This window comes from Phialemonium atrogriseum (assembly GCF_030411735.1).
Source record: "Phialemonium atrogriseum strain 8032-3 unplaced genomic scaffold QBC33scaffold_5, whole genome shotgun sequence".
In the NCBI taxonomy this organism is placed as follows: Eukaryota; Fungi; Ascomycota; class Sordariomycetes; order Cephalothecales; family Cephalothecaceae; genus Phialemonium; species Phialemonium atrogriseum.
The window spans coordinates 1,241,502-1,267,987 of NW_026848142.1; the positions used below are offsets into that span (position 1 = coordinate 1,241,502).

The 26,486-nt window shown below is 56.3% G+C and overlaps 8 protein-coding genes across 8 annotated transcripts; 2 read left to right on the top strand and 6 right to left on the bottom strand.

The window, feature by feature from the left end:
* The first annotated feature begins 115 nt into the window (after positions 1-115).
* QBC33DRAFT_530425 (uncharacterized protein) lies at positions 116-1,601 on the top strand. The gene has a single exon (XM_060427232.1). The coding sequence runs from the start codon at positions 154-156 to the stop codon at positions 1,492-1,494; it is 1,341 nt and encodes a 446-aa protein (XP_060286425.1). The 5' UTR covers positions 116-153; the 3' UTR covers positions 1,495-1,601.
* A 995-nt stretch (positions 1,602-2,596) lies between these two features.
* Positions 2,597-3,712, bottom strand: QBC33DRAFT_567560 (uncharacterized protein; the record flags this gene model as incomplete). The annotated part of the gene is made up of 3 exons (XM_060430492.1): positions 3,064-3,712; positions 2,863-2,977; positions 2,597-2,805 (listed from the first exon to the last, which is right to left on the bottom strand). Exons 1-3 carry the CDS (start codon positions 3,499-3,501, stop codon positions 2,597-2,599), a joined length of 762 nt encoding a protein of 253 aa, XP_060286426.1. The 5' UTR covers positions 3,502-3,712.
* Positions 3,713-5,451: 1,739 nt separating this feature from the next.
* On the bottom strand, positions 5,452-7,204 carry QBC33DRAFT_314613 (upstream activation factor subunit spp27). Its single transcript, XM_060423530.1, has 4 exons — positions 6,800-7,204; positions 6,590-6,726; positions 5,993-6,493; positions 5,452-5,934 (listed from the first exon to the last, which is right to left on the bottom strand). The coding sequence occupies exons 1-4, from the start codon at positions 6,810-6,812 to the stop codon at positions 5,743-5,745; spliced, it is 843 nt and encodes a 280-aa protein (XP_060286427.1). The 5' UTR covers positions 6,813-7,204; the 3' UTR covers positions 5,452-5,742.
* Positions 7,205-7,953: 749 nt separating this feature from the next.
* On the top strand, positions 7,954-10,506 carry QBC33DRAFT_446858 (uncharacterized protein; the record flags this gene model as incomplete). Its single annotated transcript, XM_060424399.1, has 2 exons — positions 7,954-8,469; positions 8,527-10,506. The coding sequence occupies 2 exons, from the start codon at positions 7,954-7,956 to the stop codon at positions 10,504-10,506; spliced, it is 2,496 nt and encodes an 831-aa protein (XP_060286428.1).
* A 2,138-nt stretch (positions 10,507-12,644) lies between these two features.
* Positions 12,645-15,019, bottom strand: QBC33DRAFT_446327 (bilirubin oxidase; the record flags this gene model as incomplete). Its single annotated transcript, XM_060424366.1, has 5 exons — positions 12,645-14,018; positions 14,126-14,248; positions 14,364-14,483; positions 14,558-14,792; positions 14,856-15,019. 5 exons carry the CDS (start codon positions 15,017-15,019, stop codon positions 12,645-12,647), a joined length of 2,016 nt encoding a protein of 671 aa, XP_060286429.1.
* A 1,743-nt stretch (positions 15,020-16,762) lies between these two features.
* On the bottom strand, positions 16,763-17,791 carry QBC33DRAFT_530440 (uncharacterized protein). Its single transcript, XM_060427233.1, has one exon. The coding sequence runs from the start codon at positions 17,466-17,468 to the stop codon at positions 17,034-17,036; it is 435 nt and encodes a 144-aa protein (XP_060286430.1). The 5' UTR covers positions 17,469-17,791; the 3' UTR covers positions 16,763-17,033.
* Positions 17,792-18,280: 489 nt separating this feature from the next.
* On the bottom strand, positions 18,281-19,968 carry QBC33DRAFT_314696 (endoglucanase 3). Its single transcript, XM_060423531.1, has 2 exons — positions 19,405-19,968; positions 18,281-19,317 (listed from the first exon to the last, which is right to left on the bottom strand). Exons 1-2 carry the CDS (start codon positions 19,744-19,746, stop codon positions 18,508-18,510), a joined length of 1,152 nt encoding a protein of 383 aa, XP_060286431.1. The 5' UTR covers positions 19,747-19,968; the 3' UTR covers positions 18,281-18,507.
* A 994-nt stretch (positions 19,969-20,962) lies between these two features.
* QBC33DRAFT_315324 (uncharacterized protein) lies at positions 20,963-25,176 on the bottom strand. The gene is made up of 2 exons (XM_060423533.1): positions 22,257-25,176; positions 20,963-22,202 (listed from the first exon to the last, which is right to left on the bottom strand). The coding sequence occupies exons 1-2, from the start codon at positions 24,763-24,765 to the stop codon at positions 21,040-21,042; spliced, it is 3,672 nt and encodes a 1,223-aa protein (XP_060286432.1). The 5' UTR covers positions 24,766-25,176; the 3' UTR covers positions 20,963-21,039.
* Positions 25,177-26,486: the final 1,310 nt, after the last annotated feature.

The following is a 26,486-nucleotide window of genomic DNA, read 5'->3' on the forward strand; positions in this document are numbered from 1 at the left end:
AATTTTTATATTTTTTTTTTTTTTTTTTTTTTTTTTTTTTTTTTGTGTTTTTGTTGCGCGCGCTTGGTGGTTTTTTTGTTTTTTTTTTTTAAACCCCCCCCCCCCCCCCCCCCCCCCGGGCGCCCCAAATATTCCACTCCGGTACGACAAAATATGACCAACTGCACTATCTCCGACCCGCAAGTCATTGCCTTCGATGTATTGGCAACATCTCCCAGCGGACGAATATCAGGATGGGTCAGCCAACCGAGTTATCGAGGGACCTGGGACATTATGTGGACATCCCTCGTCACAATCTTCATCTGCACCTATACGTTGCTCTGCCTCAACGTCCCCGCTCCAAGGGACACTCGCTTCGTCATGTTCCGTCGCAGGATAATGTGGATGTTTCTCGCTATACTCGGTCCTGAAGTTGTCCTCACTTACGCTGCTGGCCAGTGGAGCAGAGCACGACATTCGGTGGACGCTTTCCATGCTTCGGGCTTCACCCAATGGACCATGCGTCAAGCCTTCTTCACAGACATGGGCGGCTTCGTCTTGCATGCACATGGGAGCGCCCCGTTTCCGTTGAACGCGAAACAACTGCACTGGCTGGTTGTCAACGAACATGTGCCGTACCCCGAGGTCCAGGTCCGACAAGAAGAAATTTGGGACAAGTCGAAGCAGGACAGGCTTGCCAGGGTCATTGCTCTATGTCAGATGGCATATTCCATCTTGCAATGCGTTGGACGCGCGGCTCAGGGACTCGCTATCACAACCCTGGAGCTCAACACCCTTGGGATCGTCGTTTGTTCGCTGTTCACGGCCTTCGCGTGGCTACATAAGCCGGCCGATATCCACACACCATTCCGAATCACCACCTCTGCTACTATAGACGAAATTACCGGCGGGAGGGTGTGGAAAGTTACCCCTTTGGACTTCGTTGACGAGAATGGGCCAGGTTGGGCGATGAATGTGCAGTCGTTTGCGAAAATGCCCACCATTCCACCAGAGCGACCCATCCAGCGTATCCCCAACGACAGGTTCCCCATGACCCCATACAGCGTCCAGGAGTACTGCCTCTGCTTTGCGACACTCGTCTTTGGAGGCATTCATGTCGCCGGTTGGAATTTCTCCTTCCCAAGCGAAACCGAGAAGCTGCTGTGGCGGGGAGCAAGCCTGCTACTATTCGGCGTCACGGCGGCGTTCTGGCTTCTGGAGACTATGGCGTCATGGAAGCGCCTGGGACGGTGGACGTGGCTCTACCTGCGGGTGACCAATCCCAGAGCCCTACCGGAGTTCGAGAAGGCGAGGGAAGAGAGGCTGAGCCGGTTGGAGGATGCTGAACCCACGACTCTGCCACTTCCCTGGGAGTTCTGGACTATCATGCCGGTGGCCGCTTTGTATGGTGTGTCAAGACTTTATCTTGTCACTGAGGCCTTTTTGGAGCTTCGAGATATTGATGGGACAGTGTTTGTTAATGTTGACTGGTCGGCATATTTTCCCCACGTTTGACTGGCTGGCTGGGTGGCGAGCTGTCAATATGAGGTAGCCAAACAGATGTTTATTAGTGCCTTGAAGTCTTCGCTGTAGCTACTGATAGGATCCTTGGACTTGTCGGCATAGTTGAGATACTGGAATATAATCCCCCTGCCTCACGTGATATCATTGTGCCTGCGACAATGACTTGAATCCCCTTCTACACCTTAATGCATTTTAATCATAACCTCGATGGTCCCGCTTATCTTTGGTAAAGGCAGGGTGAAAGTCATCATCGGTTGGTCTTTGATGCTTCCCCGGCGAGAGGAGAAGTTGAACTAGCCAAGACCAAGGTAGGCAACAAGGCACCCGGGGAAAGGTGAAAGAACGCTGAAGGTGGGATTTAGGATGGGCGGGAATTTTGCTCGAGATTCCAGCGTGGCTACCCATGCCGCATCTATGGTACAGCCAATGAACAATTGTCGGGCAATGTTGGATGGTAGTTCCGCAAAGGCAGTTAGCTTCAGGGTCAGGTCCCACCCGCTGTGTGCCACCCTCTCCAACATCAACCCCGGATTTGTCATAATTGTATGGAGTAGGTAACTGTTTCGGCCTTCCATGCTCCTTTGACAGAAGGGCCTCGGCACAGCAATGGTGACTAATCCGTGGCCTCGTTCAACTACCTTACCTAGGTATACATTGGTGTTGGGCATACTTTCCTCTTCTCCGGGGAGATTATTGACAACATTGGGGCAGCGGTATTGCTATCGACGGAGGCCAGAAGCATGGAAGGCCCGGGCCTGGGAAGAGAGTGAATTGTAGAGACTGGAGGTATATATGTAATCCTCCACCTCGTGCAGTATCATTGTGCCTGTCGACAATGGGCCGGAGCCTGCATCCGGGGCTGTCTAAGCGAATTCGTACCATGGCTACCGGATGCGGTCGGTGGAGGAGAATCAAACAAATATCCGCCGGGAGAGGTAGCTTATCCCTCCTTTGATCCTACAAATTGGTGAGCCCGATTACCATCACGGATGCGATTTCGAAAGCACTGCTCTTGTTGCTGCAACTTCTATTATGCCAAGTCTCAATCTATACAGTCAGGCACATTTTCCCACACCATCCTCAAGTACGAACATTACAGGTACTTGTAAGCTCCCTCCGTCTTGTCGACTGATTTCGTAGCCAGCCTAATCGGCTCGCAATCCCCGCTCTCCAAGTTTGAGAACGTCGACGCGTAAATGCGGTAAGTTCTGCCCGTCCCGGGGACTCCACCGGGCAGTGTCCGCAAGCAGGCGAGCCAGTAATGCGGCATGCTGTCGTACACGAAAAAGCCGTCCTCGTAGACTGTTGGTCTAAAGTCAGCATGGGAATGAATAACGCTAACCGACAACGCAAGCTTACCTGTGACGTTATGTCCCGCCCATTTGATTGCCGTCGAATTCCCATCCGCGGTGTACTGAAGAAGGCCGTTGTTCGGGTCTACATACCAGTACTGACCGCCTGGAACATCGACCGACTATTCACATTCATTCAATCGGCATGCTGTTCTCTCCCGCTGGACACAGCGGCCACTTCTGCTACTCGCTGGGAGCGGGGACTCACCATCTTTCCGTTAGGGAGCAGAACAGTATTGTTCCGATAGCTCTCGCACTGCACATCCGGTCCCGCCCCAGCGCACGAAGTACACTCTCGCGCGTTGGCGCCGATCGCCAGGTAGTTCCCGCACGCCTTCACCGTCAGGTTCTGATACGCTGGTCGCATTCCATGCGCCGTGAGTGTAAAGGGTCCTGTCGCTTCCGGGAGCGTTTCTAGCTCGCCATCTTTGCAGGAGAACATCTCGCTTGCGTAGCAGCCGCCCGCGCCCTCGCAGGGGACGGTTGGGAGGTTGAACGTTATTGGACAGAGAGTGCTATTATCGTAGCAGGTGTACTCGGAGGGGAAGTAGCTCGCCTCTCCGCAACTGTCCATGTCCTCGGCCCGTACAGGCGACATCAAGCTGGCGACGAGAGCCAGGATAGTGAACGCGCGTGTGGCCGCCATCTTGGCGTGGTGACGGAAACCGGGATTCCTAGATGGAAGCGACTGTCGTCCGATCTGTGCGGGCACGCTGGGCTCAAACACTTCGCCTACTATAGAACCTGAATTTTGAGGGCCATTCCTCTACTTATACTTCACCCCATATTTTGCCAACTGCGTTCAAAAGTTGACGGAGGCAGACGCGCGATGAGCGGACCAGCTCGATCCGGTTGCTCGGCACGGTATTGCGAGTTCAGCAAAGAACGCGGCGGATAAATTATTCATCTTGACGACACTTTGAGGAGGGCCTTAGCCGCCAAATATGACCCAATAGCAGAATTCCATCAAACCCTTCTCCACACTCAATGGACTATACTATAAGGCTTTTTCTCTCTCTCTCCGAGTTGCGGACCGATTGCTGGCACCTGACTTTAACCCCGGATTTGTTTGGAATGTACCAGTCAAGCTTTACAGTAATTAGAGGTAGCTGCTGGTAGCGAGCCACCTCGGCTAGAAGAAGCGTAATTATTAGATATTTGTGATCTTCTTCTTTCGTACGGGGCCACGACATTGTCTCCGACGAGAAAGGGGTACATCGGAGTTGGAGATCCAGCCGTCCGCGAAAACGATGTGGTCGCAGTATTTCATGTTCTGTCTATTTCAATACTTCTTCACTACCACTGGATGTTCTGATGAGTTGCTAGATAGCTCTATCGCTATGCTGACATTTCTCCTAGCATTCCTTGTCAAACCAGAGAGACTGTGGGTCCTAGTGCTGAGTCGTTAATTATGGTTTGAAAGGGGTTGTCGTTTGTGGCCCCCAGACGCAGGTCCCACATATTGATCCGATCGTCCCACAGAGTGAGGTAAAGCGGATGCCACCGTTGGATTTCAAGGTTGCCTTCGACATCCAAGTGCGATACATCCGTGGTTCTAACACGAGAAGCCCGTGCTGTAATTTTTAAAAGAGTATCATATACCGTGGTGTTACGGAACGGCCTTGCAGAGAGTACTTTTGGTAGGAGAAATGTGACAAGACAGCGGCAACATGCCACATTTTGGGCTGGCTCAACATTCACTATCTCCTCTCTGTCCCCCGTCACAATGTTTTATCCTTTATATATAGGATACAATTCAACTAGTTCCAGTAGTAATAAAAATGCCCGGTTGGTATAGTGATAGCACAGAGAGAGTAGTCGCAGCAGGAGGCGTGAAGCAGTGAGTTGGGAAGAGAACCAACCCAGTTCCGCAGTTGCGCGTAGGCAAAATAACAGTCTTGTGTACGACGACAGAAGTTCCCTTGCTCTCTCTGTCCCGAGTCTCAAAACCAAGTCTTGACCAAAAAGAACATCGAAAACGAAGAATGCTCTTTATCATAGCGGTTTCAGCAGTAATTATTACATCCGTACAGTGGCCAAGAATTCAAGGTTGAGCTTGAATGGAGATCTCCTGTTTCTTTCCCTGCAGTGAAACCCAATGGAGTCACGTGTGGGCCGGAAGCTCCCCGAAACTTGGGAACCTCGGGGAGCACCCCCATCCCGAGTGGATGGGCACCGTTGTAGCTCTCCGTGTGCGGATAACATGCACAGCACGCGGGGCGATGGGGGCCAGCTTCTCTGGGAGAGACCTCACCTGGCTCGGAGTGAGGGGTCAAAGCATTGTCTCGTTATCATATTGAGATAGAGCTTGGAGCTACCAAAGCAACCTATTCAGCAATTACGCGTCTGTCACGTTTCTGAGCAAAAAAAAAAAAAAAAATACTAATGAATATCTGCTGTCAAATACCATGGGAGGCAGGTTGCATGACCGTGACCTCCAAGACGGTGTAATACAACCGCCCATAATCCGGTGTCGTTTCCTCCTCTGCTGTCAGCAAATCCATAGCAGGCGGTGTTCATCGAGCCTAGGCCCTTGGCTGGGCCGACGAGTCAAGATCGAATCGCTGCAAAACCAAAGACGAGATGGGAGAAAACTGGCTCCCTCCAGAGGCCAACCAAAAGCAACGCCCTCCACACACACCCAGCCCTATACATGCGCGCCATTCCATCCATGCAGAACGCCCTTAATTGCCCATCCACGTACCCGGGATGCCAAATGCTTTTGGGGTACGACAAGGACGAGAGAGAGAACCTATCGTGCTTGCGAGGAAATCCGTTTGAGGCACGGCTTGATGCTTCCACCACGATGGGCTCCAAGGAGGGTCAATGTGCACCCTATTTCTAGAGGGATATCCGCGTACCTCGGGGGAGATTACCCTGGGCACGCCTACTCTTCGTCATCGATGGGGTAGAGTTGATGGCCAAGGAGTTTGTTCATCTGAAACATATCCAGCTTGGCCGTCTTGAAAACCGCCTGCATCTTATCGTCGCAGAGTATCTGTCGTTTATCCTTGGGATCCTGTAGGTCGTTGGCCTTGATGTGCTCCCACAGTTTCTTGACGACCTGTGGACGGGACATCTATTGCAGAGCAAGGCCTGTTAGTGGAATCCACGGACCATGGTAGATGGTCACTGACCTGAATCACCCCGCAGATCTCGGCCAGAGGGTAGCTGAGGTTAAACGGCTTCTGGAAGCCGCCTCCTGTCTTCCGCTTGGGGGCCGAGTCCGAGACGCCGCCACCGCCCTCGCTGTCGTCCTCGCGCACCCTCTTTTCGCTCTTCTTCTTGGCTGCCTTGCTCTTGGACTTTGACGGCTTGGCCGACGCCCCACCTCGGGTTGTCCTCGCCCGCGCCAGCCTATTCTCCTGCGCCTGCAGCTCTGCTGCCAGCCGTGCGTCGGCATCCTCTACAGAGCTGTCGCGCTTCTGCTTCTTTTTAGCCGGAGGAAGGGAGGACACCTCTATTTGGCCGTCATCGACGACCGGGTAGGTGTCGGCATCGTCCGATGGCGTGTCGCTGTTCGATTCGCGTTTGGGAGAGGCGTCGGTGGTCGAGGCGGCAGGGGGGGTCGGCATCGGCTGGGTATCGACCGAGTTCATGGCGTCAAACCGGGCCTCGATGAGACTCCTGACAGCATGCTATATCGGCCAAGTTAGCGGAAACGGTTCGTCACGCGCTTATGGGATGGTGGAGAGGATGCGGCGGGCAATGATGATAACAAGCGGCAACCCCACCTTCTGCTCTGTCAGCTCCTTGCCGAGAGTTGCCTCTAGGCCCTGCCGGATTTTCTTCCGGGTCACCGTCTCCAGGTCGGCAGTGGCGAGGATACCGTCGATGATGCGAATGAACTCGCTCTCCTCCTCTGCTGTCACTGCGGCCAGTCAGTATGGGGACTCAATCCCAAGTCATTCTGACGGGCCGGCTATATGATTCGCTAGGCATACGTGGAGCGGACATGTTGTTGGCGTGATACGACGCATCAACGGAGGCGGATCGAATTGCTAGACGGCGCGGCGATTTGCGGCACCGGCGGAGTGAGCTCGATAAACAGGCCGGGCTACCTAAGGGTCGAGGCGGTTGGAAAAAGGGTACGTGGTAGGTTTGTGACGGGGGTTTTAGGTTTTAGCGATCGGCGTGTGATGTCAAAGCATAGCTCCTGCGTGTTGGGGCTCTAAGAGCGAGGGCGAGCTCTCGCGGGGAGGAACGACCAGCAGTGGAGAGAGAGAATACAAAGGCAGCGCAACGGGACACGGGGGCTGCGAATACTTGTCGTGATATAGAGTTACCGGAGGCAACAATATGGTGAGATGAGAGAACGGTTGCGGGCGGCCAAGGGCAACGATGATTTCAGTGGTTCAAGGCGTGGAATGTGGTGTTGATCGATTCGATGCGAGGCTCGGCATATGTGTGGCTGGGATGAGTTGGGGCTGGCCCCACCGATCTCTGGCACCCCGCTTGGTCCAATCAGCCTCACCCAATTCTCCGATTCCAAACTTGCACCTGGCTGTATAAATTCTTTGTTCTCCTAGAATAATGGAATGCACCTCTGTGTTGAATGCGGTTGTTGCTTCTTGGTCATCATAAACAATGCAAGCTAGCAGCATAGCCTTCAGAAGCGGCAGATCAGATGACTCCAACTATACAGATGGATTCCATCAATCTTGTAATTCCCGCCAAATCAGCTTGCAAACAACCAACGGCGTGACTCTTCAACAACCCCTACGTAGTTTGGGGATTAGTCATGCATGGAAGATCTGAGGCAAGTCTTGGCATTGTGGCGTTGTGGCTAATGGTCTGGCTGTGGCTGTGGCTTGTGGTGGGGTTTTTGCCCCACACCCGTAGTACTCAGTCAGGACGTCTCGAACAATTTCCTCTTGGTGAATTGCGGTTTAAAAGGCATGACCCCCCCACCACAGCCATCAGGATTGCGAATATCTTCCTTAGCCCCCAGAATATTTTATCCTATCCCGTTCTCATATGTGCTGTCAAGCACCTTCCACTGTTTTGTGAACTCTTGAAGACACAGCCTGCGCTGTTTCTCACTCAGCCTAAGAACATATCATACGGAGCCAATTGTCCCCCACAGCATTTTTGCGAGATGGCGTCAAGTGCTGGGGGTGCACCTCCTGCAAGTGACGCCGGAGCTCTAAATCCGGCGGCAGCATCACGAGGTGGAAGAGGCGACGGAAATAGGGGCCGTGGCCGGGGCCGCGGTGGAGGTGGAGGGGGAGGGGGAGGCGGCGGGCGGGGGCGTGGTCGAGCAGATGGAACCCGAGGAGACGGAACCCGAGGAGCGGGACGAGGGCGGGGACGGGGACGGGGAAGCGGCCACGGCCACGGCGACGTCTCGAACGCGGCCAATGTCAACACCGATACCTCAACAGAAGCTCCCCAGGCCGGAGCTGCACAGCCCGCCCACGTCCCGAAATTACCAGATTTCAAGTCGAGGCCTGAGCAGCAACTTACGGGCGAAGACGGCGAAGCTGAGGTCTGCTTTATCTGTGCAAATCCCATCAGCCACCACGCTGTCGCACCGTGTAATCACGTCACCTGCCACATATGCGCGTTGAGGCTAAGGGCCCTTTACAAAAGCAAGGACTGCCCGCATTGCAGAGTAAGTGGGAGCTGTTTGCTGGTCAAACGGGGCGCGTCGCTGACAGCTTGCTTCTAGACACCTGCCCCTTTCGTCATCTTTACCGACGATGCCACAAAACGGTTTGAAACGTACACGAATGCCGACATAACAAGCACAGACAACAACATCGGGATTCGATACGCGAACGAAGACATCGTTGGCGACACAGTCCTCCTCCTCCGGTATAACTGCCCCGACGCATCTTGCGACTTTGCCGGCCTTGGCTGGCCCGATCTACACCGTCATGTCCGCTCCGCCCATTCCAAGAAGATGTGTGATCTATGCACTCGTAACAAGAAGGTATTCACACACGAACACGAGCTATTTGGCGATAAGGAGCTGGAGAAGCATATGCGTCAGGGAGATGACATGCCTGGGGCCATCGACCAGACAGGCTTTAAGGGCCATCCCCTCTGCGACTTCTGCGGCCAGCGGTTTTATGACGCCGACAAGCTATACGAACACTGCCGGAATAAACATGAGCGATGTTTCATCTGCGACAGGAGAGACTCGAGACAACCGCATTATTTCCAAGACTACAATGCGCTGGAGCGGCACTTCAGCAAGGACCACTTCCTCTGCCTCGACCGGGAATGCCTCGAGAAGAAGTTCGTCGTGTTCGAGTCGGAAATGGACCTCAAGGCACACCAGCTAAGCGAGCACGGAGACTCGCTGTCAAAGGATGTGCGAAGGGATGCGAGAGTGGTGGACATGGCTTCGTTTGACTATCGCCCAACGTACCAGCAGGAGAGGCGGGGAGGCGGCAGTTCGAGGGAGACTCGGGGATCCAGAGGTCGCGACCCAAATGCAGAGCAGCCCCCTGCGATCTCAGCACAGTCGCTACGAAGGGACGAGATAGCCTACCAGCGCCAAATGGCCATCCACTCGGCGCAGTCAGTCTCTACACGGACGTTTGGGGGCCAGCTGTCGAATGCTTCGGCGCCGTCAGCGCCTTCGCGGCAAACCCAGGCTTCGCAATCATCCAACAGCCAGCCGACCCCGCCCATCCTCGACGCTATGGGAGCCTTGAGTGTCAACGACCAGTCCTCCCTGACGCCCGAACAACGAGCAGGCCTCACTCGGCACGCTGCAGTTGTTGAGCGAGCGTCTAACCTCCTCGGCAATGACGCGTCCAAGCTGGCCACCTTCCGAGCAGACATTTCTTCCTATAACAGAGGCTCAGTCAATGCCGAACAGCTCATTGACGCCTTCTTCGCCCTGTTTTCTGAAACGTCGTCGGGCGCACTCGGCACCCTCGTTCGCGAGGTCGCAGACCTCTTCGAGGACAAGCAGAAAGCCGAGGCCCTGCGCAGAGCGTGGCAGAATTGGCGTGCCATCAACGAAGACTACCCTTCCCTCCCAGGGTTGGGAGGTATGCACGGCGCGACAACATCCTCCAGCGGATGGGCAGCCGCCGCCGCCGCCAGCCCGACGACGGCCCAGAGCCCCGCCAATGCCGCCGCCCAACAGAAGCACTCGACCCGCGTGCTGCGCCTCAAGAACAGCACGCGGCGCGGCAGCGGTGCCGGTATCGGGTCTGGCGCAGTTCCGGCCGGTGGCAGCGGCGCATCCAGATTCAGTCGCGCCGTTGGGCCGTCGACCGCACCGCCTCCCACGGCTGCGTTCCCCGCGCTACCGAGTGCATCGGGCGGATCACGGTCGGCACAGCCGAGCTGGATAGGGGCCACTGGTTCGCTGAGCGGCGGTTCTACGCCGAGATCCAGTACTCCTTCGGTTGGTGCTCGCAGCCAGCGACCCGGCCGGGCGGGAGGTAATGAAGACGCGTTCCCCGCGCTGCCTGCCGCGCCAAAGCCGCTTACCACAATCTTTGGCTATGGCACCGGCGCTGTGAGGAGGGATCTCGGCGGGAACAGAAACACCGGCTTCTCATGGAGTGGCGGTGCGAGTTCGAGTGCGAGTGCGGCCCCGACCAGAGAGGCAGAGGGGGCTGAGCCCGAGGGCGGTGCGAAGGGCGGGAAGAAGAAGAAGAAACAGGTCCTGGTACAATGGGGATAATTTGGCGTGACCCCGAGCCAAACCCGTCGGTCAATGTCTGTACGTTTTGCTACGGCGCTCGAGCGGCTTTATGTCATCGTCACGAGAGTATGATGGTAGATAGACCATGAGGAGCAGGCAGCTGCTTCTTATGAGGACAGCAAGTGACTTGGCCCTGAGGGGGCAACACTGTATGCCAAGCCTCCCTTCCTCCGCTGCGTAATGGTAATGACCCAACCACGCGTAATGTCCCATCTCAGACTGACCAGGTTCCCTTCGGCGTCGCCCTATATTTGGTTTCGTCTGTTTCCCGCATCCAATGCTAGGGTCAGCCCCAACGCATCATCGTTCGTCAAGAGGCCCCTTCTCCTGAACGGGTATTGTATCGCCCTCGCAGAACACCCTGCTTTCTGGCGATGCAGCAATAACTCTGCGGCAATACTTCCTGTCCCATATTTTCGCACAGTCTCAAACTAACCGTCCGACGTTGCGTGTAGCCAGTCTCGCTTCTTTGAACTTGGGACAAATTGGAAATCAGGATCAAGTTCAGGGGGTCGGCACCCATAGAGAAGGGCTGGAACAGGCCATGTTCGAAGCACAAACCGGCCGTATCCACCAAGTTAAGCACTGCCTCCGCAGGTCTTTCCCAGTTATTCCCGCAACACGGCTGCCAGAGATGACAAATATCAACGACAGTATCGACGACAGTATCGACGACACGATGAGGATCGAGGTGCATCTACACTGATCCTTGGCACTCGCCTCGCTCAGATCCTCGGGCCCGGGACAACGATAGAACCCAGACCCGCAGGTTAGCTCTAAAATATGCTAGGCCAGATCGACAGGGAGAAGCCTGCTATTCTGCAGGCGCACTCATGCACAGCAGACTTCTGTTAGAGGGTACAAGCCGGCAGAAGCTCTGAGAGCTACCTAGAAATCCGGGCAGGAATGGCCTCTGATTAGGAAAACCCAACTCCCGGTACATGGTTTGGGAGAAGTCCGGGCAAAGCACCGCCGGACGAAACACCGCCTGACTCTTGAAAAAAAAAAAAAAAAAAACGATTATATCCTCTCGAGTCCCAATGCTGCCGCCCAGTAGTCCCCGTCTTGCCTATTCATGTGTCAATGCCTTCCGGGTTCCCGATGGTTGTACTCTCTCTCTCACTCGCCATTACTCCGCATCCCTGGAGAAGTTGGCCAGACAAACATACCTACCTGTGCCTGTAAGGGTGTACATTCGATGGGCAGGATATTGAAACTCTATTTTGGCCCACTCAAGCCCGATGCCTCGGCGGCATCAACGTGACATCGCTGTCCCGGAAGAACGGGAGACACAAGGTGAATACAGCCCAGCTTCCTGCTTAGGTAGCCTGTTGCCATCATCGCAGCTCCCTGATATCCGATCTCGGCTGCAAGACGGCCGGGGACTCGGTATGATTCATGTGCCACCCCAGATGCCGCGTCGGCCGTAATTCTTATCGGAGCAAAGCAAAGATCAGCCTGGTCCATCTTAGGAGCTCGGAGGAGCGTCATGCTTTCTTTTCGCCTCCTGGAATAGAACTGGTCCACCTTGTCTCTTTTGGTACCTTGCAACCAAACCTAATGACGACGACATCATGCACGTTATATCGCCAGGCAGGAACCAAGACTCAATCCCGTCGGAGAAGCCGCTCGAAAGGGACAGAATGCCGTTGATTCAATAAACTCAATCCTTCAACTGCATCGAGACATGCAGCATGACCGCTCCACCGCTCCATAGAGTCCCGCCATATTCTTTCTCCCATTCCTACCGTCAGTCTCCCCCACTTCTGCGTCCAGTCGAGCACCAAGGCTGGGAGACGGCCAGAGGCGACCAGGAATTGTTTTCCGAGTAAGATAGGTTTCGATTAAGGAAGAGATGCTCTACAGAGTCGAGTAACAAATGTCTATCGTGTTGCCTAATTAATGCAATTTCTCAAGGTCGAGAAATGGTATCCGTCAACCAAGTTTTTTTATCTACAGCAGGAGAGAGAACCCCCCCTATTTCCATTCTCTTGGCGATTACAATGCCAAATGTGGTGATTAATTAGTTTAAACACCTCCTCCCACCACAAAGACTTCGAATTACCTATTGCCCTTTTCCAGTGACAAGTATTGCCGCTCTACACCTTGTTCTGACTTTAAACCCCCCCGACGCCCGTGGGGTTGCCTGTGAGATTGCCTGCAAACCTGGGACGCTGCCCTGGTGCCCTCTTCGATGTTCTGAACCCCTCCGGCGCCACCGACCACCGCGGGGGCTCGGGCGCCGGCTGTGGCGGTGGCGGAGGCGCAGGGGCGGACGTGATCTGGTGCTGGGGCGGACCGACCTGGGGCGGGCCTTGCTGGGGCGGACCCTGCTGGGGAGGGCCTTGTTGGGGCGGACCTTGGGGCGGACCCGTGTGGCCCGGGCCGGGCTCGGCACTGCTGTCGGCGCCGCCGGCGTTGGCGGTCTTGGTGGCCCAGTAGGAGCTGAGCCAGCCATCGACCTTGTAGGCGTCGTCGTAGGGCTGGTAGCCGCACATGACCTCCATGCGGTCACGGACGGCGTCGTAGGCGTACTCGTCCGCTTCGGCCTTGCGGGGCCGGTAGGCCTCCTCCATGGGGTCGACGTAGTTGGTCTCGTTGTAGCCCAGGTCCGCGATGGTCGAGACGTTGAAGGCCGCCATCATCATGTGATCCTCGTGGATCAGGTTGTGGCAGTGGAACATGTACACGCCCGGCCAGGGCGAGTAGTGTGCCTCCAGGGTCACCTTCTCCCCCGGGCCGAGCCAGACGACGTCCTTGAGCCCCGCCGACTCGTAAGGGTGGACCCCCCACGGGCCCCCCGTCCGGTCGAGGACGCGGAAGTCGACGAGGTGGAGGTGCACCGGGTGGCTGGAGCCGCCGGCGCGGTTCTCGAGCTGCCAGGTCTCGACGAGGCCGCGGTCGGGGCGGGCGAGGACCCGGTTCTGCACGTCCATGAAGTTGATGCCGTTGATGCGCCACTGGCCGTCGATGTGCTCGAACACGAAATTCCGCCCCTTGCCACCCCCTTTGGCCGTCGGCCACTGCAGGTCGCGAAGCTTGGAGGGCACCTTCGACGAGTCGTCGGTTGGACCGGAACCAACCACAAAGCGCATCACCTCGTCCGTGTGGCTGTACTCGCGCTGGGGCGCAAAGTCGAGGGCGTTTCGCAGCGTGATGTTCTGGCCCCGCCACTGGGAGAAGTCCATGACGACCTCATACCGCTCCCCCATGGCGATGAACAGCTCGTTGGCCTGCACCGGCTGCGTCAGCAGGCCAGAATCCGACGCGATCACGTCAAAGTCCAGCTCCTGCCCGGTCTTGTCGCCGCTGTCGATCTCAAAGTAAAGCAGGAACGAGCGCGAGATGGCCTGGTTGAGGAACCGCAGCCGGTACCGCCGCGGCTCGACCTTGAAGTACGGCCACGGCTGCCCGTTGACGTCGAAGATGTCACCATACAGACTGTCGTCCTCGTTGGCCGGCGAGAAGAGGCTGCCGTCGCTGTTGTATTGCTGTGTTTTTGCCCTCTGGTCAGCCAGCCCATCCCCTCCTCTTTTCCCCCGTCATCTGCAAATATCGAATTGGTGAGACCGAGGTGCAAGGGGGAGTCTTCACGTACCTTTGAAGCCAAGATCAGGGGAATGTCGTACTTGCCGTAGCCGCTGGGGAGCCCAAGCGCATCTTCGTCAGCGTCGTGGATTATATAGGCCCCGGCCTGGCCAAAGTATGCGTTTTCGGCTGTCTGCGTGGTGGGGAGAAGGCATGAGTTGGCGATGAACATGTGCGCATGATTGGTGGGGTGGTCCGGGGTTGGGGGGGGGGAGGGGGGGTTGAGTTGGCTTCGCATCAATACTTACATGGCCGATTGCATGATCATGGTACCAAATCATGCGGGCGCTCTGGAGATTGGGATAGAAGTAATCCTTATACTGGCCCGGCTGCGTCAGGTCTTCGGCCCATCCATCGAAGGGAGAACGCTGGCTCCTGGTCAGCAAATATGCACATATGAGCGGCGCCGCCCTTTCTTTGGACTCTTTTTTGGGGACCTCACCGAGTAGCTTCCATGCAGATGGGCCGAGCTCGCCAGCCGGGCGTGGTTCGTGAAGCGCACCACGCACTCCATTCCCTTCTCCTCGTAGAACATGGGGCCCGGCGACATGCCATCGTACCCGATGAGGGTGGTCGGTTCGAGGTTGGGGTAAATCTGCTGCGTGAACTGCTTGATCTCGACCTCGTAATACTTGACCTTTTTGCCGGTTATAGGATTGTTAATCGGCCTGGAAGGCCTGGTACTCTGTTAATCGGTCTGCTTGGGCGGGGGAAGGGGGATTCTGGATACGGCACTGTACCATTTCTCTTCTTTGATCGGCGGGATTGGGAGCGGGAATTCATATAACCAATGATACTCCGGGCTTAACCAGGTGTGATACGGATTTGGCCCACGGAACGCGAGATCGGCGGGCACGAGGCAGAGGAGCACTGCCAATGCCTGGAGAAGCGATAGAGGACCCATAGCACACGAGACGAGGCTCGAAGCCGTTGCAGGGACGCCGCAAAAAGATGACTCCCTCCTTTGTCGATGTCAAGTCGGGATATACGGGGAAGACAGCGAGGTGAGGAAGAGAGCAGGCGTTAGGTACTTGCCTGTAGGTAAGAAAAGAGACGCAGCACTTGCGAGCAGACGAGGAAAGACGAAAATGGTTCGAAGTGGCCACATCTTTGAGGGATCAAGCGGGAGAGTAGCTTATTTGAAAATTTCAAGCATCATGCGGGAGATCCGACAGTCGTGAAGAAGGTTCGTCCAATCGATGGCACCGTTGTCAATCTCCGGAGAGTGAGTCCTCTGCCATGGGCCAGTCCGATATGCCCTTACGGAAACCTCGGCGTATGGGCCTGATGCAGGCGTCAGCCGGCGATGGCTTGGCTGAAGCAACCTCGGCATATGTGCTGCGTGACAATCGTATGTAGAAGCAGGGAGTAGATTGACGGCTGACTGAACTTGGGATGATGGGTGAGTCTTCCGACGCGTCCATGACGTTGGAGACTGCTGGTGTGGACGATAAGGGGGAGGGGGGCCAGATTCGGGGTCCCTCGACGATGAAGTCGAGGAAAGTCAACCGGTGTCAGCAGATAGCAGATAGGCCGAGAATAGATAATTAGACCTATGTATGACCACCAATGGCCTAACAGATACGGGCGAGGGAAACTAACGAGCGGAACCTGCGGGAAGACGGTTCTTGGCAGACCCGAGAGGAGGGTCTTCCAAGCTTGGAAGGCCTGACACAGACTTTCCTAGGCCAAAGCCTCGACAGCGCCATGCTGGTGCAGTGACCATTTCTTGGCCAGAAAGTTTAAATCCGGACATTTTCCTTGGCATGGGTCCGGGCGGATGTCTGTCTTCCCGGGGCTGCATGGGTCTGCCAGTGATGTAATTAAAGGTTATCCTTAAGGTAGTCAGTCTCCCAGTCGTTCATGTGCGTTTGCGCCGGGGCCCGGGACAGTATTTCTAATCACCAGCCAAGGGAGAGTGACAACAATTGGTCAACTTTTACCACTGATAGCTGATCGAGGAGAAGCGTGGTATACTTTTGTTTGGATTTGGAGAGGCTTCTGGGAAGTATTCAGTCTTGATTTACTTGGTTGCCACAGAGAATGTGATAGTGCCTAATAACCAACAGTCTCACGGGCGTGACTTGGATGAGGACGCATGTAGGGACTCTTCGTGGTCCTCGTACCAGGGAGCTGCAAGGGCAAACGCCGCGATTATCAGCGAGCCCTCACGTCCAGCTCCAGCTCCAGCCAAATTCCCGATGTCTAACCGCTTCTCTTTGGCTTGGCATATCGTTCCAGGAGCAGCTGCTGCGGCAATGGTTCGTAAATTTAGAATTACCCCTAATCCGTACGTCGGCATCGATCTGGCTGTCACGCATCTCAACATATTGTGGTCCCACAGAAGTGCATCGCGTCATGAGATGGTAGGACCAATGCGCGATGGCTGCTCTTGCAGGACGGCTCTGCTTTCTACTTTCTATCGACTTGTTGTAATCACTCAAACCAGTATTCCAATTCGTCACCGCACTGGGGACTTCCTCGGAGAGCGATGGGCAACTGGATACCTACGTTTCAATCAGTTAGGGCAGCCAGTATCAGTTGTCGGATACCCGGTTTGACCAATCGACTCTGGTTGTGATGTTATCTTAAGGGTCCCAATAATCTTACCTGCGGATCTAAGAATGGAACTTGAATTTGGCAATCCCACCGTGAGTAATGCTCGACTGACTAACGGCGTGCATATATGACGTCGAAGTTTCCGACAGCCAATATGCATCGCTCTTGACGTGAAGCCGAGAAGCAAGCACTGCGGCCACGATCACCATGACGTTGCAGAGAAGTCCATGTGGCCTGGGTAGCCGATGGCCCCCGAAATGATACAGCCCTCTGGTTCGTTTCTTAGGCAGATAGCGAGATCCGGCCGGGTAAATTAGCTGTGTTCTAGAGTAGGTACGGATTCTTGAACTCCGAGCCTCTCAAGGACCAATCCTAGGCCGCCCAAGTCGTCTACCTTCAAGTTCTGCGTCGTCCATGTCTGCAATGACGAAGTTGTCTTCAGCCTCGGCGTCCTCGACTTGCTCCGGCTCATCGCTGTCCAACAATACCGCCCCTTTAGCCACCCTTTCAATAGCAAGGGTCTGCTCTGCACTCCAGAATTTCTTCTTGTGATAAATCTTTTGCAACCGGATACCCAGCACGAAATCCGCCGGCTTGCCAAACGACGATGACACCGCCGAGTCTCCGACGACTCCTGCCCCAGCTCCGACATCCACATCAACGGGTCCGCACGGTACACTCACGCCTACCTCGGCCGTGTCCTCATAGCCTCGCCCGTGTTCCGTGGATATGGTTGTTCCCCAGGTGATCTTCAGCCCCGTGATCAGGTACACGGGCGCCTCGTTATTCCCCATTTCGAGGTAGTCCTCGACGTCCGAGAGCTGCAGGCACTTCTTGATGTAGCTGCGCTGGGGATGGAAGTACACCGTCTCTAGCTTGAGAAGGGCGCTGATGTTGAGTCAAAGTGTATCTCAGGTTTGTCGCCATTATTGTGGGCGGCTGAGAATGGGCATGAGGCAATTGTCAGCCTATTACAACCAAATTGATAACAACGCCTTTTCTCTTTCCTTATTCCTCTTGTCTCAAATTCCTAATCATGGCGTGCTCTCTTCTGGTCTGGGAGGACGCGTAAATATATACCTCCTACGGTATTCTGGCATCTTATAAATTATCACCATTGCTAGCCTTGCTAAATCCTACTAAGTGGGCTAGGACTAATGGTTGCCTTCTATATCTGTGTCACAGCAGTCTAAAAAGCATGTAAAAAGATGGACCGTTGCCTGCTCAGGTTTGCTCCGTCGTGACTCGTGCTCGTCTTCATCAACGTCGTCTAAGTCAACGTCGAACTCCGACGAAGATGGTCCGATGGGTGAGGACGACCCTAGAATTGCGGTTGTAAAATTGTCGTAGTCTTTCTTCACCCCCGGCCATCTCTTACGTTGGAGACGCTTTCTGGCCTCGTCAGCTTGTTCGGGACATACGCACCAAAATCTTGCTTGAGTTTCAAGTTATAATGCTAGAAGAATAGAGCATATGTGGCTATGGAACACCAAGTCAAAAATTAAGATGGCCATGAGGGAAGGGTCAAGTAGCATGGAGGACATTTGACACGGAGTACGAGTTCGACAGCAAGCCAACTTTCAGTGGCGTCAGAAGATAACGGGGGATCTCAATTTCACGAAGAAACACCGGCACTGTAGCTGAACCTCGACGAGCTCTAAGGCTTAGGAGAGTATATGTACGGGCGAAAGAACTATATACGAAGAAGAAAGGTCATAAATCCCAAATAGGACTCGTCTCTACCGCCATGTCATGCCATGCCACGCCATGATCGCCTTCACACCACCCCCTTCCACTAACCCACGAGTCTAGCTGCGCTAGTCAACCAACCCCTTACGGGGTGTAGGTCTTCAGCAGGTCGTTGTAGTACTTGTATCCCGTTCCGCTGGGAGGCTCGAAGCTGTACATGTAATCGCCCCACCACGGCCCGCCAGCCCACCAGAGGGCGCCGGTCCACACGTCGGAGTTGTCCTTGAGGTGGTCGAGCATGCCCTTGACGGCCTGCTTGCAGACGTCGTTTGCGCCGCCGGCGAACTCGCCGAGGATGCCCTTCTTGCCGTTGGCCTTCAGCCAGCGCGTGGCGCCGGAGACGCGCTCGACGCCGATGGTGGAGGACACGCACGGCACGTGGGTGCCAGAGCCGTCCGTGTCGAGGTACTGGTGCATCTGGTAGACGATCTTGTTCTCAGGGTCCTTCAGGTTGCCCATGGTGTTGCCGTTGACGCTCTCCCACGTCCACGCGCCCGTCCACGAGTTGCCCTCGACGAAGATGGTCTGGCTCTTGGCCCCCGCGGCGCGGATGCCGTCGATGGCCGCCTGGTTGAGGTTGACCACCAGCGACTGGTCCATGTCGTGGTACTCGTTGTTGGTGTCGAAGATGACGCGGCTGTTGTCCTTGAACGGCGTCGCGATGGTCTGCCAGAAGGTCTTGAAGTTGGAAGTGGACGTGATCACGTTGCCGTAGTAGCGGCCGAAGTTGTGCGGGTCGAGGATGGCATACGCGCCCGCGTTGGTGATGGCGTTTATCGACACGGACATGTTAGCGAGGTAGGCGGCGTTCATCGAACCCGTCATGGAGTTGGGGACCAGGCGCTCCATCAGGAAGCCGACGCGGAAGATGTTGTAGCCTTGTCCGATCAGGGTCTAGAAAACACGCACACACACACACAATGGTCAGTCGAAAGCCTCGGGGAGGGACGGGGACGATGTGCGCGGATGATGCGTGCTCACCTTGATGGCGTTGGTGTCAGGGAAGATAAAGTCCTTGCCCCACACACCGGGCTTTGAGTTCTCGCCGAACTCGCCGCCGGCCTCGTTGACGCCGAAGTACTTGAACTTGCCGGGAGCCGACGTGGGCCCAGCGGGGCCGGACGTCGTCTTCGAGCTCGTGGTCGTGGTTGGGGCCGCCCCCGGCTGGCACTGGCTGTACCAGTCGTTCAGGTAGACGCACGAGTTGCCGGAGACGCACGTCGTCTTGCCGCGGAAGTCGATACCGCCACACTGTTCCCACACATTGCCATTCTGGGCGACGGCGACGCCGAGGAGGGCGCCGGCAGCAAGAAGGCCTTTCATCTTGGCCTGGATCTAGGGAGGTTGGGTCTGTTGGAGGGAGGGAGCTACCAAACAGGGGGGATGCTGTGAGAGGGAGGAGGGAGAGGAGGGAGGGAAGGGAGACGAGGGAGAGGAGCGAGGCCAGCTTTATAATTAGACATCTATTGCCCCCCCCCCCTCTGGGGCTGAGGTATGGATGAGGCTCAAGCATGGCATGGCTAACCGTAACCGGGTAACTGGTGCGGTATTCATTAAGAATAAAGTGGTCTGCGACTCTATCGTTGCGATGGACCTTGGCGAGCTCGAGAGAATCCGGGAATCGTCGACACGGAGTGGGGAAGGGTGACATGCCCCATGTCGATTAAGGAATAAATCCAGTGTTGACGTGCCTGTATCCTGGCTCTTGGGAGCCAAGTCAACGACGTTCCGACCCCCTGATTTGGGCTAGCGATAGCATTTGCGGGCAATGGTCTCGGCCCATGAGGCCCGCCAGCGGCGTCAGGGAGCCACGACATGGTTCCTGGCTTGCCGGTTTTGTCGCGGCGCGGACGCACAATCTCCGGCGCGTGAGCTTGGTGAAACCGTCCCTTGGCCCCCATGCTGGCCAGCCTGGCCTAGCCCCACCAATCCAGTTAGCTGGTTGCGGGGTTGCGCCGGAGAAGCCAGCCTTACTCGGAAAGATGCCGAATGCCAGCAACAGCGCCACTGCGAGCGGTTCTGGCAGGCTGTTGTTTGGGGGTTCGACGATGGGGAGAATGTCGCAACGAGAAACCGAGTTCCATCTTGTATCAGAGCCCTTGCCCTCACGGCCTCCCTCCCTCCCATGCATGCAAAGCTATGTCACGATGTGGTGGTGAGGAGCAATTACCACCTCAGCTGTAACCTCAGGTCAGGCCGCGGAGCAGCACAGGCCTTGGTAGCATCCACGCTAGGGGGAAAGGGGCCGATCGGCCGGCTCAGTGCCGTGGAAACCCCGCGTCGCAGGGAAAACTACCAGGAAGCCGGGGGATGGCAGGGCGGGGTGGCGGGGGTGAGCCGGGCTATATCAGCACACACGGTGGACACTTGAGGGGGGGAGCTAAGGATGAAGGTGAAGGTAAGGCCAAACCAGGCCAACACTACAATTACAAACACACACTAGCTAACCAGCCGAATTCCTAGGTTAGGTTAGTTGAGGTAGTGACCGTTGAGATAACGCCCGTTCCTCCCGCCCAACAACACTACTAATATTATATAGGCCATCCCGATCCCGTAGAAGCCGAAGGGACTGGAACCTGGAGTACAGACGCCCCCCCTCTCTCAGACCCCCCTCCCTCACAGCCCAGCCGGCTCGTAATACTCCCTAAAGCGGTCCGTGTCCTCCCACTGCACATTGTAGACGACATTCCAGCAGGCGATGAGCAGGTTCGGGAATCTCCTGCTCCAGAAGCCCAGATACCCGTCAGGGAGCGGACCGACGCTCCTCTTGAGTGCGTCGGGCATGTCCTCGTAGTGGTTCCGCTTGTTGCGCAGGGCGCGCAGCAGGTCGAGCACCTTGGTCCCCGTGTACTTGCGCTGCTTCCCAAGGCTGTCGACAAAGTCCTTGGGCAGGTTCTTGAGAAAGTCCCCCTTGACTGTTTGCGGTGCCCACCGCTCGAGCTCCGCGAGCGCCTCCGACGGCGGGTCGCGCGGCTCCTTCTCGAAGTGGTCCGACACGTCGCACAGGAACGACAGCCGCTTCTTGGCCGACCAGAAGAAGGGGTGCGCCATGACCTCGCGCGCCGACGGCCGCTCCTTGGGATTGGCCCTCAGCATGCTCGCGATCAAGTCGTGCGCCTCGAACGCGAAGTCTCCAAGCACGTCAAGCGGCTGCAGGTTGTAGTTGCCTTTCCGGATGTTGACCTCGCGCATGTACCGGTCGCCACAGTCGAACGGGTGGTTGCCCTTGGTCAGCACGTAGAAGAAGACGAGCCCCAGCGAGAAGATGTCGATGGCTCGCGTCACGCGCCGGCTGTTGGGGCCGAAGAGTTCCTGTCCAACACTCCCCGAGCCCGTGCCCTCGCCGCTGTGGAGACTCGACCCGGGATCCGTGGTGTAGCTCATGGGTCCCGGTCCATCATCGTCGAGCAGGAGCTCCGGAGCACGCCAGCCCGAGGTGCCTGCCGCGTGGGCGGTTGTGGCGCCGAAGGATGACTGGCCGCCCTCCAGCTTCTTGCACAGTCCAAAGTCGGACACCAGTAGACGCGGTCGCCCATCTTTGCCCATGTTGACAAGGATATTCTGAGGCTTGAGGTCGCGGTGGACGATACGCAGGCTGTGAAGGTGGCTCAATCCGTTGGCGACTTGATACAGAACGCCCGGCATGTCGCGCTCGCCGGCCTGCGCGAGTTCTCGGAATAGGTTCGGCCTCTGCACGATGTCCGCCAATGATGCCTGGCACAGCTCGAGGGCGATGTAGAGGAACGCCGCCCGCTGCTGCTGGGCAAAGTAACGGATGACTGTATTTACGGTTAGCGGGGAAAGCACAACACGGTCCATCCGAGGAAACGTACCATTTGGGTGATCATCACTCTCTCTCAGTAGCCTCGTCTCCTGGCTAGCAATCTCGTTGAACTGAATCAACATTCTCTTCACGGCGACATCCCGTCCGTCCCACTTCCCAGAAAATACGACAGTCCCGTTACTGCCAGTGCCCAACTGCTGATCCTCGTTGACCTCGAGGCTGCCCATCCTCAGAACGGGGCCCGAGACCTCTTCGGGGTCGTTCGTGACGGTCTGGATGTCCGGCTCCAAGCGAGGTTGCTCGCCCAGCCGTTTCGCCTTGTCGATAACCTCCTGCACGGTGGCTTGAGGGGGGTCATCATCGCGAGATTGCGAAGCCTCCCGCTTCTCCTTGCGCTTCTTGTGCTTGGCCCCACCCCGACTGCCCCGATGCGCCTTCTTCTTCTTGCCAGGCTCAGGCGTTGCCGAGCCGTATTGCTCGTCCCTCTCTGGCAGGGCTCCGCCTTGATCGCCACCTTCGGCGAGTTCGGCGAACCTGACGGTTGGGGATCCGTCGCTGTCAGCCGTAGCGGGTGGCACGATCAGGTCCGCCGCCGGCGCCTCGGGGGCGGGTTCCTGAACGTTGGCGTCCGCCTTGGGCTCGGCGAGCTCCTCAGTGGGCGACTGGTCACCTTCGGCCGAGTTGGGAGTTGGCTCGGTCCTGACCTCAATCGGCGATGAGAAGGAGCCTTCGCCCCTGGGGTTGCGATTGTGCCATCGACGAAGGTCTTTCTGGTAATAGAAGAGGAAGACGACAAAGATGATGATTAAAACGGGGTTGCTGACAAGATCCACAACCTTGCCCGCGGCCAGTCCGGGAAGCTTCAGGGTCGCAGCCACGAGCGACTTTACCTGCGGCTGAGTCGAGGGCAACGAGCCTAGCAACCCCTCCGACGGCGTTGAGCGATTGGCGTCCATGTCCTCCACCTCAAACGGATCGACAGCCGAAGCGCCGCCCGCTGATGAGCCATCCCCAATGAGCAATGGTGGTTCTCTGAGGCCAGAGGGCCTACGTCGCCTGTGTCTGTTCTCCAGGGTATGGGTTCCGATCAACGCCTTTGACATCTGAACCTCACTCAGCATGCCTCGAGATTGGTGTGCCTCCCACCATTCTTGACTGTTAATCTTTGCAGGTGGGGCGTGGAGAATCAAGGGATAAGATCTGCCCGACATGGCGTACCAGCTGCCGGCTTCAGTCTGGTTGAGGAAGATGCTCTCGCGTCGCATGCGGTCGACATTGTCGTCTTCCGGGGGGGGCGGGGGCTGAGGGAGGATGACGAGCTCGGCGTTGCTGCCAGAGGGAGCGTCCCAGGGGCGGGCAACATCGAAAACTCGGGCAACGGGAGAGGTGAGCTTCTGGGCAAAGTACGGCCGGCCGCCCTCGAAGCGAGCGTAGTCAAAGCCGTAGACTTGGCCGTCGTGCTGGCTCGTAATATAGCGGTTATCCATGGTGGCATGGTACTGCTTGAGAAGATCGTTATCGTAGACGTTGGGACCCCATTCGGCGTAATTCAGGGTCGCGATGGCGCCACGTCCGTCGCTGTACTCGACTCTGATGTTGTATTCGGTGCGGCCAAGGGTGATGGTGCCGCTGTTGCTGCACTCCTCGCTATCCATGTCGGCAAGAGGAACGGGCTTGAGGCAGCGCTCCATCTCGTTGATCTGAGATCCCCCAGACCCGAACCACTTCAGGACACGGCCAGTCGCCGCGTCGAGGGTGACAAGGGTGGTCTTTTTGTCCCCGATGTACAATATGTTCTGCTCCTTGTCGTCGTAGGGTGTGAGGTTCTCCACCAACTGCTTCACGGTATATCCCATCTTGACCAGTCCAGTGCCGGCCTGATTGGGAATCCACAGGTATAGATCCCCATTGAGGTTGGGCTCGACAACCCAGAGGTAGTGATCGATGGGGTTGTAGTCGTCGTCGAGCTCGGAGTGATTCGTGCGGTAGTGCTTGGTCTCAACCATGGGCTGCTCTACCTCGAGGCGCCAGCGTTCTTTTCCCGTCTTGCGGTCGCAGGCATACAGGTCTCCATCGACGGTCGCCAGAATGACAAAGTCTTCCACTTCCCAATCCTCCAGACTCCGCGCAGTTTGCGGCGACGAGAGCTCGGCAGCATCATGAGTGCCCAGTCTGTGTCTCGGAGGGGATGGTGCTCGAACGGACGGGTCCAGAGCATAAGTGTCGACGGCGCTCGCATCGTCAGGAATGTTAAAATCGCCATAGGGGGAAGGGCGATTGATGTGTCGGTCCATTTCGTCGTTGGCGTCTTGACCGGTGATGGTCTTCTTCCGCCGGTGTTGGACGTAGGGGGTGTCTTGGATTCCATCGGCCATCAAGGCAGTCGCGGGCGGCTTTCTGATGGCATGTTCGGCGACGGGGGCGGAGCTAAGCTCCTGCGGCTGGCCGAGATGCTGCTGCTGAGCATCGGCGAGTTGAAGCCATGGCAAGAGGATGGCGGCGAATGCCACCAGGTACCTGCGCTGTTGAGCGACGTGGCCGGGTGGCCGTCGCACCATCTCGGGGACAACAACGCGGTTGTGTTTGGAGAGAAAGGGGGTCGAGGAATCACATGAAGTCGGCCTCGGCGGCGGTGTCGGATCGGACTCGAGAGAGCAAGCGGACGACTCGGATCAAATCTACTCGGCAGCTCTGCCAGCCCCAAATGAACAGTCAATGGTGAGTGAGAGCTCCCAACTTCGCGGTAGGAGAGAGCAGGGCAGAGCAGAGGTGTGGCGAGATGGAAAATCGTTTGGAATGAAGGTGAGAGCGGGTGGTGAAATGATGAAGATGAACGAACTGCTCTGTCCGGTGGTTGGTGTCAAGCGTTGGGAAGGAAGTGGAGGGCTGGCAAGCGGGAGGGCTGGCAAGTGGAGGGCTGGCAACCTCCCGTCTTTGTGCGTCTTCCTAGGCAGGACAAGGATCGCGTGAGGGGTGGGAATAGCCATTCCCTCCGCTCGTCGTCGGTGTGGTTTAAAAATGGAACTATCGAAATGGCACCATTGACATCTGCTGATATTGGTAGTGAGTCACCTGACTTAATACCCGCTAAAGGGCTAAAACAGGTGTACTTCGCCATCCCCCAACGCTTCGGCTAAACCCCTGAACACTGCATTGTGGAAGGCTCCGGTTGGCTGTAGCCCGATTCCAACTTTCACTCCTACCGTGTCAGTAGTGACGTGGCTCCCTTGCTTGGTAGCGAAGAAAAATGGAAATTCCTGACGGCTAAAATACCTGGCTGTGGAGCTGGCCCGGGCCGTGACTGCTAGCGATGAGTGGTGAAACTGAGATTCTGGCCGCTTGATGCTTTGATGCTATATTGTTTCTGGTATTCTCTTGTTTCAGAGTCGAGCCACTTGGTCCTCACCAACTAATTTCCGAGTCGCCACCGGTGGCTCGTGATTGAGATCGAAATTTGTGAAAGCCTTCATCACGCAGATCGGCACACACGGATCGACACACGCAGGTAGGCAGTCAGCCAGCCATCCAGCCCAACGGTTTGTCCTCCTTCTCGGTGACTGCCACGGCGCCAATAAATGGCACCAGCATGGAAGTGTGAGAGAGAACATCATGTCAGGCCAAAACACCTTGGCTGCTGCGAGACTTGCAAGAGCGAGACTCTCCACCTTATTCGACGGCTTACTCGACGGCTCGGAAGCCCTTTTTCGGCGAAATCTGCCTCACATTGCGTTTATCCCTCGAGTGATGTCGACTGTTTCACCTGTGGAACTTGACGAGGCCTCGTTTTTGTTTTGACGGATCCCAACAAAGCCAGTGCAACATGGCCAACATAATACGCTGAAACTCGGCGGCTGGCTGCCTACGGCGCTGCTTCAGTGGTCTTCAATGCTCATCATCCGATGTTGAAAAGCCATCAACGGCCCCGGCATTTGCTTGCAAGAAATAGATTGCCGCATGCTGCATGCCGTGCCGCGTGCCGCATCGCCGTCCCACCTCCCAAAATATCGAGAACCTTTTCCAAGCAAGTTGTACATACTCACCGTAACGACGTACAAATAAATTATCACCATCGTCTCCAGATCGTAACCCTAGCATTTCATCATCCACAAATTCAGAAGCCCAAACCTGATGCCCCGCCCGAGTGCCATTTTCAAGACATCCTATTCCCCTTTATTCTCACAGCCAATCACAATACCGCCATGAATATCGCCACATCCTGCCTGATGTGAGTACGAAGGTGTCACCAAACACAAGTTAGCCATACATGGGACGACTTTAA

Bases quoted from the DNA above. Each gene is read 5' to 3' on its own strand.
- QBC33DRAFT_530440 (XM_060427233.1), bottom strand. From the start codon at position 17,468: ATGGGGAATAACGAGGCGCCCGTGTACCTGATCACGGGGCTGAAGATC.
- QBC33DRAFT_530425 (XM_060427232.1), top strand. From the start codon at position 154: ATGACCAACTGCACTATCTCCGACCCGCAAGTCATTGCCTTCGATGTA.
- QBC33DRAFT_315324 (XM_060423533.1), bottom strand. From the start codon at position 24,765: ATGGTGCGACGGCCACCCGGCCACGTCGCTCAACAGCGCAGGTACCTG. The intron at 22,203-22,256 runs GTACGTTTCCTC...CCGTAAATACAG, and splicing joins GAGTGATGATCACCCAAATG to TCATCCGTTACTTTGCCCAG.
- QBC33DRAFT_314613 (XM_060423530.1), bottom strand. The intron at 6,494-6,589 runs GTGGGGTTGCCG...TGGCCGATATAG, and splicing joins AGGAGCTGACAGAGCAGAAG to CATGCTGTCAGGAGTCTCAT. The intron at 5,935-5,992 runs GTCAGTGACCAT...GCTCTGCAATAG, and splicing joins AGATCTGCGGGGTGATTCAG to ATGTCCCGTCCACAGGTCGT.
- QBC33DRAFT_314696 (XM_060423531.1), bottom strand. From the start codon at position 19,746: ATGAAAGGCCTTCTTGCTGCCGGCGCCCTCCTCGGCGTCGCCGTCGCC. The intron at 19,318-19,404 runs GTGAGCACGCAT...CGTGTTTTCTAG, and splicing joins CTGACACCAACGCCATCAAG to ACCCTGATCGGACAAGGCTA.